This window comes from Vespa crabro, chromosome 15 (genome assembly GCF_910589235.1).
Source record: "Vespa crabro chromosome 15, iyVesCrab1.2, whole genome shotgun sequence".
NCBI classification, from domain to species: domain Eukaryota; kingdom Metazoa; phylum Arthropoda; class Insecta; order Hymenoptera; family Vespidae; genus Vespa; species Vespa crabro.
In genome coordinates this window covers 4,337,496-4,358,563 of record NC_060969.1, presented here as the reverse complement: position 1 = coordinate 4,358,563, position 21,068 = coordinate 4,337,496, and the positions used below count along the sequence as shown (strand labels likewise).

The 21,068-nt window shown below is 29.1% G+C and overlaps 1 protein-coding gene across 2 annotated transcripts in view; it reads right to left on the bottom strand.

The window, feature by feature from the left end:
* Window positions 1-5,883: 5,883 nt before the first annotated feature.
* Window positions 5,884-21,068, bottom strand: part of LOC124429281 (putative mediator of RNA polymerase II transcription subunit 26) — a 31,928-nt gene continuing 16,743 nt past the window's right edge. For both annotated transcript variants that reach the window (XM_046974344.1, XM_046974345.1), the window contains exons 2-5: window positions 12,497-12,555; window positions 12,238-12,311; window positions 10,007-11,845; window positions 5,884-9,922 (exon numbers count right to left, since the gene is read on the bottom strand). In XM_046974344.1, the coding sequence (XP_046830300.1) occupies window positions 7,460-9,922; window positions 10,007-11,845; window positions 12,238-12,311; window positions 12,497-12,542 (4,422 nt within the window). In that variant the 5' untranslated portion in view covers window positions 12,543-12,555 and the 3' untranslated portion in view covers window positions 5,884-7,459. The remainder of the gene's footprint in view (window positions 9,923-10,006; window positions 11,846-12,237; window positions 12,312-12,496; window positions 12,556-21,068) is intronic.

Here is a 21,068-nt window from a genome sequence, read left to right as displayed (position 1 = left end):
CTTATATACATATATATATATATATATATATATATATATACATATACACACAAATATATATATATATATATATATATTTACGGCCTCGATCGAAGCAATTTCTGTAAATATCGCTCGTCAGGGTTCCATTAGCTGACAAAAAAAAAAAAAAAACAAAAAAGAGAAGAAAAAAAAATTTCTTATCGTCTATTACGACTACGTTATCAATCGTGATGAAAATAATAACGTTGATCGAAGAAAATAAAAAGATAATGGAGATGAGGTAGGGGAAGATAGGGGTAAAACAAACACAATAAATAAATGAATGAAAGTGTATTAATGGAAAAAGGATTAAAACAAATTGTGACACATAAATTCGCAGTAAAACGAAGCGAAATGATTTGTATTTCTCGTAATGTCATGGACAATTACTATGAAAATAATTATGAATTATTCGTACACATATATTCATACGTCTTCTCTTCTCTGAATAATGATGATCATGATGATGATGATGATGATGATGATGATGATGATGATGATTTTCTATGATGACACAAGCGTTAATTAAACAAATTCTCAAGAATAACACAAGAAAGAAGGTAGGAAGAAAGAAAAGAAGAGACAAAGAAAAAAGAAAGAAAGAAAGAAATGACGAAACTTACATATATATATATGTAGTAAATAATTACATCTCGAAAAAACTTTTTCTCAAAACCATAGATCATTCAAGACTAATGATCCTTTTACAACGATAATATACGTCTCATTGTCGATCCTTTGAAAAATTTATCGATATTTATTTTCCTTTTTCTTTCTTTCTTTCTTTATTTATTTATTTTTTTTTTTTTTGTTTAACAATTGATATAAATTTCCGAATATCGACATCCATAAACATATATAAATATAAATATAAATAGAGAGAAAAAGAGAGAGAGAGAGAGAGAAATACATTTATCGACGATTATACGATCGTTGCGGCCTCTCTCAATCAGATAAATAAATAAATAAATAATGAAAGAAAAATGAGAAGAAGAAAAAAAAAACAACAAATGAATAAGAAAAGAAAAAAAAAATAGAAAACCATAAAAAAAAAAAATCGTTAGATACGAGAAAGGTGATAATGAACCTATTAAACAAAGTGGACCAACGTCTAAGCCACGTATGGAAATTCTAAAAAGGGTCGTAGAGTTAGTAGAAGGGACCCGCTTGAAAGTCTACATCGCGTTTAAATTCAATCGGTCGACGACCAACAATTTAATCCTTCGATCGATCTTTCTTCGAGTTTTATATATCTACTTACGTAACACACACACACACACACACACACACACACACACACACACACACACACACACACACACACACACACACACACACACATATATATATATATATATATATATATATATATATATATATATATATATATAAAGAATAATGAACAATTTTACATTAAAAATTTTCTTTTTGAAATTCTATAAAGCTCGAAATTGTATGAAAATCGATGAATGATTAAAAAATCCATAAGGGGTTGGTCATTAGATATTATCGCAAAAAAGAAAAAGAAAGAAAAAAATAAAAAAAAAGAAAAAAGGAAGTAACAAAACAAAAAAAAACAAAAAAAAAGAGATGACAAAATTAAACGAGAGATTAAAAAAAAAAAAAACCATTTATTATATAACGAATATCTTTATCAGCTTGAGCTACGATAATAACGTGTAACATTGTCCTAACGAGAGGCATGGGTAACGCGTCAAAATCTAAATATATAATATATACTTATATATATATATATATATATATATATATATATATATATATATATATATATATATATACATATGTATATATAATTATATACACATGGCACTGCAACTTCCTTTTCTAGTACGTTTTAAACTACACTTTTTTTATTGGCTCGAGGCTACCTTTTTATATTTTTATTGTAATATGTAAATATCAAACAAAAATGGATTGTAGTTTGTATGTAATTGTGTAGGATATATGTAATTGAGAATTCGACCGAAAGGATTGAGGAGGGATGAAGATGTGAAAAAAAGAAAAAAGAAAAGAAAGAAAGGAAAAAGAAAGAAAAAAGAGGAAGAAAGAATTTACAAATGTGTGAGTGTTTAGTAAAATACGTGGCGTTAATCGAACTTCTTAATTTTCTTTTTTGTCCATATTATATATAATAGTATAAACGTAGGTATGTATATGTAAAGAAAGAAAAAAAAAAAAAAAAAAAACAAAAAACAAAAAAACAAAAAAACAAAACAAAACAAAACAAAAAAAAATTTTCACAGAGTGAGAAATATCAATGTAAAATGTTTTTGTAATGTGTGAACTTCGCTTTTGCTTCGTAAAACAACGTCATTCTATTTCACATTGTTATTATATATAATAATCACCCGATAAAGTTATCGTAAAAGAAAATGAAAAAGAAAAAGAAAAAAAAAAACAAGAAAAGAAAAAAGAAATTCGTAGCTGGTTAAGTCACTTACCGTTCCTTTTTTTTTTTTTCCTTCTTTTTTGGACACTTCAAAGAATAAGTTCGGCCTAAAAAAAACGCACGCTAGTGAAATGCTTTCGCGTGCATTTAATCATTTTCTTTATTATTATTATTATCATTATTTTTTTTTTTTTCGTTTTATTTATTTATTTTTTTTTTTTCGTTTTATTTATTTTTTTTTCTTTTTTTCTTTTTTTTTTTATATACATACAGCTTTTTCTTCTTTCACCTTAATTATGACGCGGTACATTGTTATGAAAATTATTATCAGATTTGATCTAATTATTTTTGAAAGTTGTCGTCGGAATAATTCAAATGGAAAATATAAATGAATAAAGAACAAAGAAGATTCTCGAAAGGAACAAGAGTTTTTGTTCTCTCCCTTTTCTTTTCTTTTCTTTTTTTTCTATTTTTTTTTTTCTTTTTTTTTTTTTTTTTTTTTTTTTCCTATGTTTTTCAACGAATTTATCGGATAAAATTTAATTAAGGAAATTTACGTGAATTTTATTAAAATGAAAAATAATTATCGAGTAATACATTGGAACAATATAAAAAAAAAAAAAAAATAAATAAATAAATAAATAAATAAATAAATAGATAAATGAATATAAATAAATCAATGAAATTGAAAAGAACAAAAAAAAAAAAAATGCGGAAAAGCTTTTTCACCTTTAAGTTCTCACAAATTTGTCAAGTAAATATTTAATTAATATACTTACGTGATATATAATGAAAGAATTAATGAAATCGATATAACGAGTATAAATATACAGGGTGTCTCAATTTAAACGATACGAACTCCTCTCCTAAAATTTTATCGACCTTGTGAACAATTGTTTCGAATAAAAGTTGCTAGCTTTTGATGGTGGCAAAAAATAAATGTAATATTTATCGCAGCTTTTTCATAGAGCCAGCTGTTGTTATATATGTATACATATATATATATATATATATATATATATATATATATATATATATATGTATGTATGTATATTGAGATTATATACAGTTTGTTAACCTACTAGGCACTATAACTCGATGAAATATCGATGAGAATCGATGTATATACAGAGATACGTATTCATTGGATTAATACAACTTTTGTTCGTTTTAAAATAACGATTTTCATGAAAAAAAAAAAAAAAAAAAAAAAAAAAAAAATATCATGACTTCCTGTATATTGATAACAAAGCGTCGTCTAATGAAATAGCTTTAATAAATATTATATCACATATTACTTCACGCTTTTCGAAATTTCGAGTGTTCATTTATAAAATCGATTAGATCGAAGATCGTTTAAAACGTGAGACGTCACTGTATATAACATTTTTTAAAATTTATAAAAATTTTAATATATAAATGATTTTTTTTTTTTTTTTTTTTTTTTTCTGAAAATAGTTATAATCTCTCGCATATATCTTATTTTTTTTTTCTTTTTTGCTTATTTGCTTGCTTGCTCACTTGCTTGTTCGCTTGCTTGCAGCGATCATATAAATACATTGGTATATGCATACGTAAATACGTGAATACATAGATACATACATACATATATACGTATATAAATGCATACGTACTCTTAAGTATTATATTTGATTAAACTGAAACACGCAAATATGTAGGTTGACGGGATTGTATGTTTCATTATTCAAAAATATAACTCATAGGTATGTTTCATCTAACGAAAAAAATTTAATTATCATTTTTCATTCCGTTTATAAAAAAAAAAAAAAAAAGCTAAAACACTAAAGCTTAATTTTCTTGCTTATCAATGTCACGTATTTTGTCTGTTTTTTTTCCTCTCTTCTCGTTTCTTTTTTTTTTTTTTTTTTTCTTTTTATTTTTCTTTTCCTTTTTCAAACAAACGAAAGGTAAATCGTTGAAACTAATTTAAAAAATAAAAGGAGAGAAAAAAGTGAGAACAGGACGAAATGAAAAAGCATTTCAAAGGTATTATATTTTGAGTTTTCCGTATAAGTTGAGTTGCCGATAAAATTATTTAAGCAAAAAAAAAAAAAAAGAAAGAAAGAAAAAAGAAAGAAAGAAAAAAAAGGACAGAAAAAATTAAATAAAAACAAATAAATAAAAGAAATACACCCACACTCCCAAACACATACATATATATATATATATATAAAATTTTTTTGTCGACATTAAAAAAGCAAGGATCATTAGATCAAATAATGGAGTACATTTTTTGTTAACCCAGCTACGTATTTATATTATAAATAAATAGCGCCCGATGTATGTATATACTTTTAGGAATGCGTGTGCCTATTTTTGTCTCATAACATATATATATATATATATATATATATAAATGTATATATTTATATATATATGTTATATAAAGAAAGAAAGGATTACATACTTTATTGTAGTATATAAAACTTGTACCTTGAGTGACTGACTTTGGAACACTTCAACTAACTGTCAATTATATGGAGTTTTACAATATACACAAAACTTCATCCGACATAAGTAAAAAGCATTGTAATACGAGAGATTAGGTACTTGTACGTATATACATGTATATGTGGAATGTATGGCCTGTGCATAATTCTAAATTATTATAGTTAAAGGTTATGAGAAAAAGTAAGTGACATGACAAAAGTTTAATGGGAAGGGGTGGGGGGAAGAACAAAAGTAAAAAAGAAAAAAAACAAGAAAAAGAAATTAAAAATGAACAAAAAAAAAAAGAAGAAGAAGAAGAAAAAGAAAAATAAATACAACGTATAGAAATCACCGAAAAAAAAAATTATATATATGATAATAATAATAATAATAATAATAATAATAATAATAATAATAATAATAATAACAATAACAAATCAAAGTAAAGCGACTCGTATTGTATGTAATCGTTTGAAAAAAAAAAAGAAAAAAAAAAAATTAAGAAGAAGAAGAATTAAATCATTTCGAGGGTATGCAAGTTTGTTGATTAAATGTAAACAAATCTAAAAACTACATATGTAATACATATTTGTCACGAGTTGAGCAGAATGAAACGATATTAAAGGAACTATTGCATCGTAAAAAATAATGATTTACACACACACATAGATATATATATATATACTTACCGATCAAAGAAAAAAAAGAAGAGAAAGGAAACGAAGAAAATGTTGATCCATTTAATTTCCTATTTTCTTCCTATTTTTTTTTTCTTTTTTTTTCTTCGTAGTACGTTTTTTTTTTTTTTTTTCTTTTTTTTTTTCAGAAGACATCCAACGTTCTCTGAGGATTATTCTGAGATAAGAAGATTAATTATTTACAGAAGATGGTAGGTATAGTGCAACAGAGAAATATAGATTTGTTCTCTCTCTCTCCCTCCCTCTCTCCCTCCCACCCTTCTTTCTCTCTTTTTCTCTGTGTATTTATCTATCTCTTTGTAATTTTACGTATTATGTATATTTATTTGCCCGTATTCGATTCACTACACACACGTTGGTATTTACAATACACTCGACTTCACTTAAATTACGTGATTGCTGATTAAGTACATACACACACACACACACACACACTCTTATATATATATATAAAATTTGTGAAGATTGGTTTATACAAAAAGGTAGAAAATAAATTTCGCGCGTTCATAGTTATTGCAAAAATTTATGAAAAAATCTTTTCTTTTTTTCTTTTTCATTTTCGTTACAATAAACATGTTTTTTTTTTTTTTTTTTTTTTTTTATTCGATTATGAAGTATTGTATGTATATATCTCGCGGGCATACGAAAATATTCGAGAGTACCTATATATACGTGTGTATAAATATATATATATATATATATATATATATATATATATATATATATTTATACACGTATACATAGATATATATGTATTATTTATGTATGTATGTATGTGTATTGAGTAATATTTACATAAAGCTTCCACCCCCTTCGATTCAATAACTATCTATGTATTGCAGTACTAGTATACTCCATGAAATATTATTACTACCTCTCTCTCCCTCTCTATTTTTCTCTCTCTCTCTCTCTCTCTCTCTCATTTTTCTTTTCTCTTTATCATAATTATTAAATATCTACATACATATATATGAATGAAATTCGAACGAATGTTATCGCGATCATTTTTTTTCCTCGAAGGAATAACTTACTACACGTTAGTACTTAATAATATTTACAAAAAAGAAAAAAAAAAAAAAAAAAGAAAGAAAAAAAAAGATCTCACGTAACATGCATTAATTAAATCACTTCTATACTACGACGTTTGCAGGATATATAAATCATTGATATGAGTTCTCGGTGATAATAATGGTCACGTGCTTTCAATAAATTAAAAATGATATGATTCGTCTTATAAATTTTCTACCTAATGGTACGTCTCGTTCGTATCGTTTACTTTTTGCTCAATTTTTTTTTTATCTCTCTCTCTCTCCCTCTCTCTTTCTCTCCCTCTCTCTCTCTGTCTCTCTCTTTTTCTGTTTTTCTCTTTTTTTTCCCTTTTTCTTTTTTTCTACACACACACACACACACACACACATATATATATATATGTATACATCTACGCTCACAGACAATTTTTCTTTTTTCTTTTTTTGATAAACAATTGTTCAAAAGTTTCAACTTTTCCCTTTTAGTTTTCTTTTCTAGCATGAAAGATTTCTTTCTAATTTATCGTACAAAATGAGTCGTTAATTATTGTCACACGCACACGCACACAATTGGAATAATTCTTTTTTTCTTTTTTCTTTTTTTTTCTTTTTTCTTTTTTTTTTTTCTTTTTTTTAATATTAATTTTTAATAAAACTTGCTTATTATCGAGCGAGACGCGATTGAACGTGAAATATAATTTGTTCGAATAAATAAATCTTCTCTTTCTCTCTCTCTCTCTCTCCTCTCCCTTTCTATTTTTTTTTTTTCTTTTTTTTGTTAATTAACATGATTCTCTATTAATGTCGACCATAAAAGTGTTTAATTTTCCCGTGGACTAACGAAAGTTCATTCAATTCTTTTTAGAAAGTTCCTGAAAGAAGGCCTCGATTGGTAATGTAGGTTCGTCCGTGGTTATTTTAAAATGTGGTGATATTACTCTACTCTCAGGTGATACGGCCTTGAACATGCCAGGTTTATCATAAAGAGCAGAAGCCGAACTTGTAAGATCGGCTACGCTTTGCGAGGCTTTAGCAAATAATTCTTCTTCGTCGGTGGGTACATCGAAACGCGTTGTACTTTCGTATTGTTTTTCTAACGATGTCTTATCGTCTTTATTTTCATTAAGTACAACAATCGTCGTATCCTGATCGTCATTGGAAACATCGATCCGAATGGTATCATTCTTATCTTTTATGATTTCCATTAAATCAGATTTCCCATCGATCGGATTATTTTCTTCGTTAAATTTCAATGAAAGATTTGACGATACAGGCACGTCTTTATCAATGACAATATCATTTTGCGTTTGCCTGATCGACGTAGCCGAAGTTGTAACAGCCGAATAGAAACTCGTTTCTTCAGCAGCCATTTCCGTTGCCAATTCTTCTTTATTATTATTATTATTAGAATCACGATAAGCGGAATTAGATGATTCCTTATGAACTGATTGTCTATTTTTGTTAATCGGTCTACGTCTTACCGAGGATGAGAAAACGTTTTCTGGTCTGGCTGTACTATATTTCGAATTGTTTTCACTATCAACTTGTTGTTCTTGTTGTTGTTGTTGTTGAGATCGATTAGGATTATTCGTATTAGCAGAAATTCTACTACGATAAAGATTACCACTTATCGGTCTTCTCTTAGGAACGAATCTATTGGTCGATCGTTCGGTAGTAGACGACGACGATGATGGATTATGTTCACTTTCTAATTTATTTTCTGATTCATTGGTCGGTGTAACAGTTGTAGTTCTGTAACTCGTTCTAGACATATATTTGTATCTACCAGTAGTATCTCTGTTTCCTGTGTATTCATTGTTCTGTTGAGATTTCAAATTGGAGAGCCTTTGTTTAGATTGGGTTATCTGATTAGGAGGTTCCATAGTAGTAGAAGTGGTTGTAGTAGTAGTAGCAGTGATTTGTGACAATCTGTTTTTATAATCCATTCGACTTTTATAATCTTTAATACTGAATCTCGGTCTGGTTGTATTACCAAATCTCATTGGTCGTATTTTAAGTCTTGACGTAGTCGAAGAAACGTGAGATGGTTGGGTAACAGCAGTTTTAACGATCGAAGTTGTCGTAGATGGTGGCGATGGTGACAGTGATGGTGGTGGTGTAGTAGTTGTACTGGTAGTAGTACTAGCGATATTACTTGTTGTTGTTGTTGTTGTTGTTGTTGATGTTGTCTTAGTACCTGTAGTTGCCGTAGGCAACGTCGTTATACCTTTATCGAAATAATATCCATCGGTCTTAACGAACAAATCCTCGAGAGGAATATTCGTGACGACATTTGGATTTGTTCGATGATGATTATGATCATGAATACGTTGAGAATCCTCGGTGTTATTATTTCTCGTTAATTCAGTTGGGTATTCCGATTGAATAATTTCAGTAGTATAATCCCGATGATCGTCATCCGTATATTGAGAACCAACGGATGTGTAGTCGAAGTATTGGTTGTTGGGTAAGTTCGATGTATATCTGTTATCCTCGACATATTTCTCAGAATGTTGTTCGGTATTACCCTTGTAGGTATTCACAGGAGTCTGAATAATTTCAGTAACGATTTCAGCTTCATAGGGCTCTCCGTGGTTAACCCTAACTCGATTACCAGGACGTTTCCGTATATTCGGTCGTCTCTCGAAATGTGTTTCCTCGTTCGTTTGATAACTCGGCTTGATACGTCTACGTCTATTGGGATCAAGCTGTTGCTGTTGTATATCTTCATACTTTTCATAGTATGCACCTTCAGTTAAAGTAATAGGTTCTTGAGTCGTCGTAGTTGTCGTAGTCGAAGGACGTCTTCTACGTTGACCCGATAATCCTGGCCTACGTGTTCTCGATCTTTGAGTTGTGCTTGGGGAACTTGGGAAAGTTACAGATTCCGGTGAAATAGTCGTATGTACGGGTACTTCTTCGACAGGGAAAGTATAAGGTATGAATGTTTCCGGTGATTCAGTAGGTATCTCAGTTGTAATTATATTCTCATAACCTGTAGGACTCGTATTTGTAACGCCAGGTTTCTTTCTTCTATATTGATCACGCGATGGTTTTTGTTGTCTTTGAGATTGCAATTCAGGTTCTTGATAATTAATATATTCCTGTTGCTGATTATTCAATTCCTTATGATAATCTGTCTGTTGTTGCTGTTGCTGCTGCTGTTGTTGTTGCTGCTGCTGCTGTTGCTGCTGCTGCTGCTGCTGCTGCTGTTGCTGCTGCTGCTGCTGTTGTTGAACGTATTGCGTTTGATATTCCTGATTTTCAAAGCTCGTCTTCAATGATACACCACCTGGTTCCGGTTGTTGTTGAATCTAAATAAAAACGAAACGAAATATTACATATCATTTTCTAAACGATATCATTCGAGAATCATTCGAGAAGATTTTCAATATTACCTGCGATCCATGTGACTTATTATGCTCTATGAAAGTATTTTGTTCGTTGTAGATGTTAGGCGTTTGAGAAGTAACCCTAGGGATTTCGTATTGGGATAATTCGATTGGATAAGGTCTTTCTCTGTTATTATTGATCTTGGAGAATTCAATTTGATCTGTAATATTTTTCTCGATAGAAGAACCACCATTCTCATCTTGCTCCTTTTGTTGTTTAATCAATTTCTGTAATTCCTCTTGATGTTTCTTTAATTCCTCTTGCTGTTGTTTTTGAATTTCGAGTTGTTGCTGACGTTCCTGTTCGGCAAGACGTTGCCTGTCACGTTGTACAAGCTGTTGTTGAATGATAAACTGTTGCTCATTGAAATGTTTCAACGATATACTCTCCGGCGTTTCGTAATCTTGTTGCTGGCTGGGTACAACCGAGCTTTGATATTGATGTACTTGAGGGTTAACGTAAACCATCTTTGGAACTTGTGGAAGTTGACTAGGTTGTATAATATTGGAAGTGAATTTATTCGGTGGATTAACCCTTGGTAATACCTCGTTTATATCGGATGGATATTTATTTTTTGATAATGGCCAAGATGGTGGTGGAGGAGTTAAATCTTGTTGTTCAGATACATAATAAGTATTGGGTATACCCGAGGTTGATAAAATATCACCATGATTGTCGTTTTGTTTGATGGTTGCCGTAGTACTATGAGAATTTTTATAATAATCATCGATATCACGTACAACGTCATTCGTATGAACGTATGTCGACGATTGATCTGGAACTTGAGGTGCTATAGTAGTAGACGATGTACCAATCGTAGAAGTGGAATAAACTTCGGGTGGTAATAATGTGTCATAGGGTACAGACGGTCTAAAATTGTATTCGTTATATATCGAGGACGGTGTCACGTAGCTAACTTCATGACTCTCGTGTACAAGATAAGCCGGATCTCTTTCGTATGATGTTTTATAATGATTTATAGGATGATTCACTTGGGTATAAAAATTACCATTAGACGTATGTATTTGTGGCTGATATCTGTCATAATTTGGACGACGTTTTTGTTCGACGATCCTATCGTCTTTAACAAAATCGACGTTTACATCGGTACCAGGTGGTTGAAGATATGGTTTGGCATTGCCAGATATTTTTAAAGATTCGAATGGTTTAGCTTGGTGTCGTGGTGGTTGAAGAAGTTGAGGTACACCAGGATAACCATTGTAATAGGACGTTGGTGGTCTATTTTTCGATGGGGTTGGCGGAACTGGATTAGTAGTCGATGTGTATCCCTTGATAAAATAAGTGGCAGCTCTTACTGCATCGGGTACAATTTGATGTGCCTGTGGTGGTACGTATGCCGGTTGTCTTAAGAAATCGTTAACGATCGAATAACTATTATCCCTGATAACTTTGCGCGGTGGTTCGGAATGTTCAAAACGATATGCGTCCTTGGGCGGTGGTATCAAAAAAGTATAATCCCTTGTTTCACTGGCAACGTATTTGTTAACGTTATTACCGTGGCCCTGTTGTGAAACTTTTTGTCCTTCACCGCGTGCTTTAGCCGCGGCATTACCAAAAACTGTGAAACTACCGAGTATAGTAGGTGGACTGTAATCCTGATTCGACGTAGAACCCTGCTTGTTCTTGTTCCTTTGAGGTTTCAGTTTTTCCGACTTGATCATGTGCTCTTGAAGTTTACCTAATACAGGATGAGGATGAGGAAGAGACTGCTGTGCGTTTCTCTCGAGATGATTAGCCGGCTTTACGTTAGTACCAATCGTATCTTCGTATCCGTTTGCCAGTGGTCTCCATCCATTGGCGATCATTGACGATCGTGTTGGTGACTGTAAAAAAAGAAAAAAAGAAAAAAAAAAAAAGAAGAAAAAAAAGATAGAAAAATAGAAAAAATAACATCATTGATTTCTTTTTTAATTTCTTTTCCTTTTTTTTTTTCTCGATTATAAATACGTCGATTTTGAAAAGTTTCACCGTTTAGAGAAAATGATAGTGCCCTAATAGCGGATACTTTTACTTCCATGTTGAAAATGAACTGTGATAGTTCTGTCGAATCTGACGTAATGGGAAATTATTAAATATGATCGATAAAAATAAATTATGTAGAGAATTATGGTCTTTGAGAAATGAAAATGAATGAAGAGATCAAAGTACACACACACACACACATATATATATATATTCACTTTCACGATAATTTAATATATAACAATGTACTTACAGTTTTAACATCAGAACGGTCTATGGACACGGTAATCGCCCCGACCGTGGTCAACAGCCATGTTGCAAGGACATCTAGGATACAAACAAAAAAAAATACATATATATATATATATAATCATTTTATCTTAATTATTTCTATTTCGTATGTAATAGGATCATTTGATTGCATTTATAAAAACTAATTTCAAACAATAGACCACTAATTGTATAAAATCATTAATTTTTAATGGTACATATATATATTTGTATGCACTTACAATTTGATATCCGTTTCAACGACATCGTGGCAGACCATGAGATCATTTATTCGAGAATTCTGTAATATAAAACGATAAATAGACGATTATCTGTGTTAAGATTACTTTTAAGTGGACGATTAATCGAAAGTTTGAAAAGTCAGGGTTCTCTAATGGAAAGTATATCGTCGAAAGCGGAACAGGAGGATTAAGAGGAATGAAAGAGAGAGAGAGAGAGAGAGAGAGAGAGAGAGAGAGAAAAGGTAGATCGAAGGAGTTTAGTATGTACCTAGATCCTTTATGATACTAGAAGAGGAGTATATTTTTCTTTAGAATTATGATACAGGGAGAAAGGAAATATAGAAAGCGCCGGACATCTATCATCATTTTTAGGATCGTTTCCGCAGCGCGGTTTCTCGTTTCTATGTTATATACGTACGTACGTATATGTATATATCGAAGTAATAACGAAATTCAGAAAGTAGAAAGAATTTTAACCTTCTTTTTTTTTTTTTCTTTTTTTTTTTCTTTTTTTCTTCATGAAAAAGAAATAAAATGAAATTGGTCAACTTTTTTTCGTGACTTGTACAATGAAGAAAAAAGAAAACATTTCGACGTAAATCGAGTTATCATAAGCGAGTGAAAAAAGAAAAAGATGTGAATTAATTGATTGAGAAAAATCAATATTAAAATGAAAAGAAAAAAAAAAGAAAAAAAAGAAAAAAAGGAAGAAGAAAAATCAAACCCAAAGACAAACGGAGGGGAAAAGAAGATAGGAATAAGAAGAAATGAGTGAATCGATTGATAATAAATTTTTATTATTATCTCGATCATCTTCGATATCAATTGTCCTTTGTGTTGGAACGATCTTTTTTTCTTTTCCTTCTCTCTTTTTTTTTTCTTTCTTTTTTTTTTTTTCTTTATCTCCTTTTACAGAGTTTTAATCAAAGAGAGTGATCATCATCGGAAAATCGTGATATTCGAATTCATGCATTGAAGCGTATTAATGTCATTACTATAAATTATCTTGTTCGTCCTTTATGCGAATTAGTTTATGTGTATCATTACATGTCAGTTATCATTCCGAACGACGACGCATATCCACAATCGTTTGATTCGCTGGCGAAAGGAAATCGTGCTGCATGATACGAGAAATGTCACTTTTGTTACAAAAGTTTTATAAAGGGAAAGTTTATATTCATTGTTTTCGACGATTTCCTTTTTCTTTCGAATAGATTAAATATAGAGAAATGATTTAATTTTTTAACGATTAACAATTCAATACAATAATCGATTCAATAATTTAAATTAAATAAATGATTTAAAAAAAAAAAAAGTAAATAGAGAACATTAACGATTAATTGATTGAATTAAAAAGAAAAATAATATCAATAATATTATACGTATAATATGAATGATATAGAAATTGTTTAAGAATGAAATGGTTAAGATGAAGGATTGAGAAAAAGAAAAAAAGGGAAGGACGAAATAAAATAGAAGATAAAATAGATTGAGGTGGATTAAAAATGTCGGAATAAAAAAATAAAATGTGAGATAATTAATAAAACAAAAGGAAAACTTTTTTTATTTTTATTTTTTTATTTTTTTATTTTTTTTTTTTTTTGTGAAAAATGCAATGATGAAAGTAAAGGATGAAAAAAGAAAAAAAGAAAATGAACGAAATCAAGAATTAAATAGTTAAAATAAATGATAAGGGAGTGAATGATAAAGATGTTTAATAAAAAATGATGAAGGAGAAATAAAACGATGAAGTAATAATAATTATTATTATTATTATTATAAAAGTTGTAGAATCAAAGGGCTTTTAATATTTTACTTTAGAAACGTAAAACGTAGAACGTAGAACGTAGAACGTAGAACGTAGAACGAAGAAGAAGGGGAAGAAGGAAAAGATCTTTCCTTTCTCGTAGTTTATTTATTTTTATTTTTTAAAAGGAACGTCACTCTCGACATGAAGAATGACCACATTCAGACTGATCTACGACTTGAGCACATCTGCGAGGCGAAGCTACAATATGTCATTTTTTCTTGATAAATAGTTCTAGAGTAACGTTGGGAAACGCGACTTTTTGGAAACATATGTATTTTTCTTCTTCTTCTTCTTTCTTTCTTTCGTGTTACTTCTATTTGTCTTCTTTTTCTTTTCTTTTCTGTTTCTATTTTTTTTCTTTTTCCTTTTTTTTTTTTTTTTAAATTCAACTACATACACAATAAATACAATAAACGTTCGGACAGTTTACAATTTACAACTCTATCATTAATCGATGAATGCTTTTACGTATATTGTGTTTTCATTGTAAAAGAATATTAAAGTCGCCGAACATCTTTATTATTTAATATTTTTTTTTTTTTTTTTTTTTTTTTTAAATCACGCGTTCGATTACATTTTCGTGTATTTTCTTTAACATCTCTTTATTCTTGCATTTCTTTTCTTTTCTATTCTTTTTTCTTCCGTCCTTCTTTTCTGTCCTTCCTTTAAGAACGATAAAGGTGAATTTATATATATATATATATATATATATATATATATATATATCGTACGTTATTAGAAATTCCACGTAGAATTTTTGTGAAATATTATTTCTCTTATTTTTCTTTTCTTTTTATTTATTTATTTATTTATTTTTGTTTTTCTCTCTTCTTTACTTCTTTGTCCGTTTACCTCTCTTCGTAAACCTATCCCTCTCGTTAAAGTTTCAATTTTCGATTCTCAAAAGCACGGAGTTTCGTGCTTTTAAGAAATAAAGAGTAAGAGAGGGGAAGCGAAGAAGTAAGAAAAAAAAAAGAAAAAGGGAAGGAAGATTAGAGAAGAATAAAATATGCGCATTCCTAAGATTATTATACTTTTAACGACGGTGGCGCCGTCGTTTATATGTGGGGCGCAAAATCGACGGAAAATCAATATGGCCGAGCACATTCAAATTTCAACTCGGTATCCCGTACGAGTTAATTATTTAAAAGCGTGCATCCCTATGGACATCGAGATCTATTTCTCTCCCTCTCTCTCTCTCTCTCTCTCTCTCTCTCTCTCTCTCTCACTCTCTCTCTTTAAATCTCCCTCTTTTTCGTATAGCACTCGAACGATAAATCCTTCTGTTTCGAGCGTTACGATTGCGATTTAACGCGGCGAAAAAAATATTTGAAGATTACGCGAGGGTAGTAGAAATAAAAAGAAAAGTAAAAAAAAAAGAAAAAAAAAAAAATAAAAATGAAAAAAATGAAAAATATCAGAATGACGTTTACTGCGAGAATTTTAATATCGAAATTTTCAAAGTAAAATTACGACAATATTTTTCTCCTTTTGAAAATTTTCAAGATACGTTTGTCCCTCAATAAAATATTTTCGTATTATTATTTTTAAATAAGATCGAACTTTTCAAGGAAATTATATGCAAGTACACGATGTAATACCATCGAGAAAAAAAAAAAGAAAGAAAAGAAAGAAAAGAAAAGAAAAGAAGAAAAAAAAAAGAAAACAGGAAAAAGAAGAAGAAGAAAAAAGAAAGAAGAAAAAAGAAAAAAAAGAAAAAAAGATGAAAGAAATTCATAACTCCATGCGAGATATTCTCTCGATATGAATAAAGTGAAAGCATCGCTCGCGTATCTTAAATTTTACGCGTAATGGACACGAGAATTTCATTAACCGCGAACATTATAAGCGTGTACTTTCGAAAGCTCGTGAGCAAACGAGTTTAGGAATCTCTCGTTCAACTTTTCGCTTCTAATGGTCTTTTTTTTTTTTTTTTTTTTCTTATTCGTCGCAACGACATTAAACGAGACTACATGTAAAAAGAGAAAGAGAAAGAGAAAGAGAAAGAGAAAGATAAGGTGAATGAGGGTGAGAGGGAGGGTAGGAGGGATGGAGGGAAAGAGGAGATACAAATCAAAAAATGGAAAATGTGAGAAATAAGTCTTATCGACGACGTAATAGGCCAAGCAAAGTGGTAATAACGAGTTCTATTGAAAAATTTTATAATCTACCTCTCACCGGAGTCTCTCACATTTCCTTGTAGGAATTATACCACCTCGTTTAAATGTTCTACGTCCTTGTCTCTTTCTATATACTTGTTCTTGGATCTTTTCTCTCTCTCTTGCGCGCAGACACACACACACACATATGTATACATATATATATATATATATATAGATAGGCAGACAAATACATGGTCGGACAAGTCGCATAATTTGCTTAATGTATTCTTGTCCCAATCTCTCATCTGGATAAGACCACGTAATCGCTGTGAAATGTTATTAGATTAGAATTAGGCCCTGGTAGGTAATTACACACACACACACACACACACACACACATATATATATATATATATATATATAAGTATATATGTATGTAGTTGGAAAAGTAAATCTAGTTTCATTTAGTGAATGCTTTAGCATTTAGGTTTACATCGAAAGATTGAAATCTTTGAAATCTTTGAAATCTTTCGAGCATAGTTAAATTAAGTTAATATAATCAAACTTGAAATTTTCGGTCAGTAATTATTAGATAATCTTCTTCTTATTATTATTCTTTTTTTTATTTCCCTCTAATGAATTATTTCTCGATACGAAAAGAAAAGTAATTTCGATAAGAGAATATACTTATATATATATATATATTTTTTTTTTTTTTTTATTTTCTTTGTCATTATGATAGATAAGTTTTAATCGAAGAAGAAATCATTTCTATGAAAGAAAATAAGTCAAGAATTCTCGTTCGTACGTTTAAAACTCGTTATACTTATTTTAACTGAAAACCTTATCTCATCTGAAATAATTTTCTCTCTCTCTCTCTTGTTCATTTCACTTCTTCGTTTCTTCTTCTTTTTCTCTTTCTCCTTCTGTTTTTTTTTTAGTTCTTTTGTTTTTTTAGTTTTCCTAAAAATAAACTCCACTTGTCGTCGTCGTCGTTTATATTGATTCATACAAATAGAAAGGAGTTGGTTGAAATGGAAATTCAAATAAAAACAAAGAAAAAAAAAAAAGAAAAAGTAAGAATAACAGATAAAAGTATTAAAAAAAAAGAAAAAAAAAAAAATAAGTAGAAAAGACGTGCAAGTAGGGTCGCATTTGCCATAAATTGCATTAGGTGTATGCCTGACGTATATCTCACTTTTTATGAGAGCCCATTTAAAATCATTTTACTCCGCTTAACAAGCAACGATAGAAGAGAAAACAAAAAAAGAAAAAAAATAAATAAAAAGAAAAAAGAAAAGAAAGAAAAATAAAAACAGTCTCATTTATATTTAATAATATCATCAAAGCCGGAAGAGGGAAAAGAAAGAAAAGGAGAATAAAAACAAAATATAATGAAGTATAAAAGAAAAGACGTAAGAGTTTGATCAACTTGAATAAAAAAAAAAAAAAAGAAAAATTATCCCCTGTAATGCGATTTTATAATAATGTTTTGTGCCGGATAGGGAATTCAAAGATATAAAAATACTGCCCTGAGGACTTGTGAATGGTGAATTTTGAGTAAAAACTATGATACATCTCTTTATCATTTATCACGTTATTCGTGTGTTATATATATATATATATGTCAACGTTGTTATATATGATGCAAAAGTTATGATTATATATTCGAGTGAAAGGATTCGATCGAGTCGAAACGAGATAGAACAATTTTTTTTGTCCAAATGTTCCTAATTATATATCTGATATCTTTCTATCCGTATCATTTTTAATATTATCATTTTTTTCTTAATATTTATATAAATATTTTTATTTATCACTTACATAAATAATACGTATAAATATGTTTTAAAGTTATTCGTTCGTATGGAAGAAGAAAAACAAAAGCAAAAAAAAAAAAAAAGAAAAAGAAAATTGTATATGATTTTTTATTTACTTCTTTTTTCCCTCTCTCTTTCTTTTTCCTCTTTTTTTTCTTTTTCTCTCTCTCTCTCTCTCTCTCTCTCTCTCTCTCTCTCTCTCTCTCTCTCTCTCTCTCGAACAAAAATCACGCTCGTGATCTCTCACGCTCAAGTTTACGCTCTGCTTAACACGCTATAACAAACCTTTCGCTTTCCAAGCTTGTATGATAGAAGGAGAGTCGTGTAAAGAATCGTGTAAACGAGTCTTAAAAGTTTATGCATTAATTGCCTATTATTTTCTTTTCTTTTCTCTCTCTCTCTCTCTCTCTCTCTTTTTAAATCTTTAAATCTTTATCGTGCATGTATATTTATGGTTAACTCAACGCGATCCAGAAATTCAATTGACCGTTCACTATATACATTGTAAGCGTTAGAAACGATTAGATGTGTTATCGTACGAAAAGTTTGAGTGTTCGCGTATTTACGAATTTTTTAAATGATCGATTTTCGATTCCATTTGCATCTGTGTCCATTTAAAATCTTTTCCCTTTCTTTTCTTTCTTTTCTTTCTTTTCTTTTTATTTTTTTCTTTTCTTTTCTCTTCTCCTTTCGCTCTTTCTCTTTCTTTTTCCTTCTTTTTTACGTTTGCCTTGTTTTCTTTTTCTGCCTTTTTTTTTTCTTTTTTATAATATCGATCAAGATTGGAACGAGAAAAGCCGATTTCCTAGGCTCAACCCGTTAGGTATGATGGATATTTTTTTTTTTTTTTTTTTTTTTTTTATATCTGTTTCGTATGAAAACGATCACGTTTTTTCTCTGTATTATTTTTCTCTTTCTTTTTATTCTTCCTCTCTCTCTATGTATATATATATATATATATATATATATATATTTCATACAAATTTTGTGTTGCAATATTTTGTGACGTTTGGAAAATTTATATTAAAAATTTCATACATGTCAAAGATTTATGTTGAAAATAATTCAGAGTTATCGAGATTTTATTAACATTTTAATTATCATTATTGAGATAAGGTATACGAACTTTTGTATTATTTGTAATATATCACAAAATGTTCATTATTAATTGTTGAATTATTAAAATATTAATAATACAAAGTACGATTCATTTTTAATCACGATTTACAAAATTGGAAGGATGAATTTTGTACAGAATAATTACGATAATAACAATAATAATAATAGCAATAATAATAATAATAATATCTTCTGAATCAAAATACAGATGTATCCGTTTAATAAATATATGAATAGTAAATATATAATAAAATATAAATGCGTAAAAAAATGATGAAAATCTCATTGGAAAAATAATTAAGAATGACATAAAACGTATTTATTAATAAATTTATTATGAGATTATTAACGAAACGTAATTATATTCAAATATAATTCCCTATTGAATCATTTATTATAATTAACTTCGTGATTCGGATTTTAAATGAAGTAAAAGAAATGCAATGATCGATTATGATAATACTACTACTACTACTACTACTACTACTAATAATAATAATAATGATAATAATTTGATATACCAATTTTATATAGTTCAGTAATTAATTGATCAACAAATTAAGAGTAATTCGTTATTCTCACGCTTTCGATTTTTCCATTTTTAATCCTAATAGGGTTTAAAGGTGACTATAGTCACCTATAGAACGTTAAACATTCACTTTATATTTTAAATGTGAGATTATAGTTAGCCAATGTTGAACATTCACTTTATATTAAAGGTGAGACTATAATTACTCAATGTTGAACGTTCACTTTATATCAAAGATTGATATTATAGTGAACCGAGAGAATTTTATTTGTATTAAGAAATCTAAATGAAAGTTATAATAATTTTTTTCTCCTCTCTTTTTTTTTTTTCTTTTTAAGATATCCTAATTTACAATTAAATTATATTATAATTAATATCATTGTAATTAATTTCTTATGATTATATATTGGCAGATAAATTATTTGCATATTATAGTTAGCCAATGAAAGCTCATTAGGAGTATTACTCGATAAAAGTCATTAATTATAATTATTTATAGACTAGTTGATTTATTAAATTCAAAAGTAAATGAATTTTCATTAAATGTCAACGTAGTTCACGTATGGTCTTTTGGATATATGTTAGAATAAGAGAATTATTATGTAATCCTGTTAGAGAGTTAAAACGCATTCGCATCTCTTTTATTTCTTTTTTTTTTTTTTTTTATTTTCTTTTTTTCCCAAGCGAACTACATAACTACACGATTTTATGATTGTACGTATTTCTATATGCGTTCTATGGCGTAAATTTCTCATAGTTCCGATGACGCGAATACCGTCGTTGTTTTATGTGACATTAAGAGAGAATAAAAAGAGAAGGATTAAGAAAAGAAGAAGAATAAGAAAATATACCATGGGGAATTTAATATTTATATCTTTATTTATTTCATCCATCTTTCTAATTTCTTTCGAATTGTTCGAAAGATTAGATAATTCCTGAACATTTCTATTCCTTTTTTTTTTTTTTTTTTTTTTAAATATATAAGTTTATGTGGGGGATGTGTATATTCATTTATGTATGAATATATATATATATATATGAACGTATTCATATATATCCTCATACGTAAATATGAATGTATTTATGTTAGTATGAATATTACGTAAGTATGAATGAAAGTATTTACGTATGTATGAGTGTTATGTAAGTATGAACGTAAATGTGCTTGAATGTTAGTGTGTGTGTGTGTGTG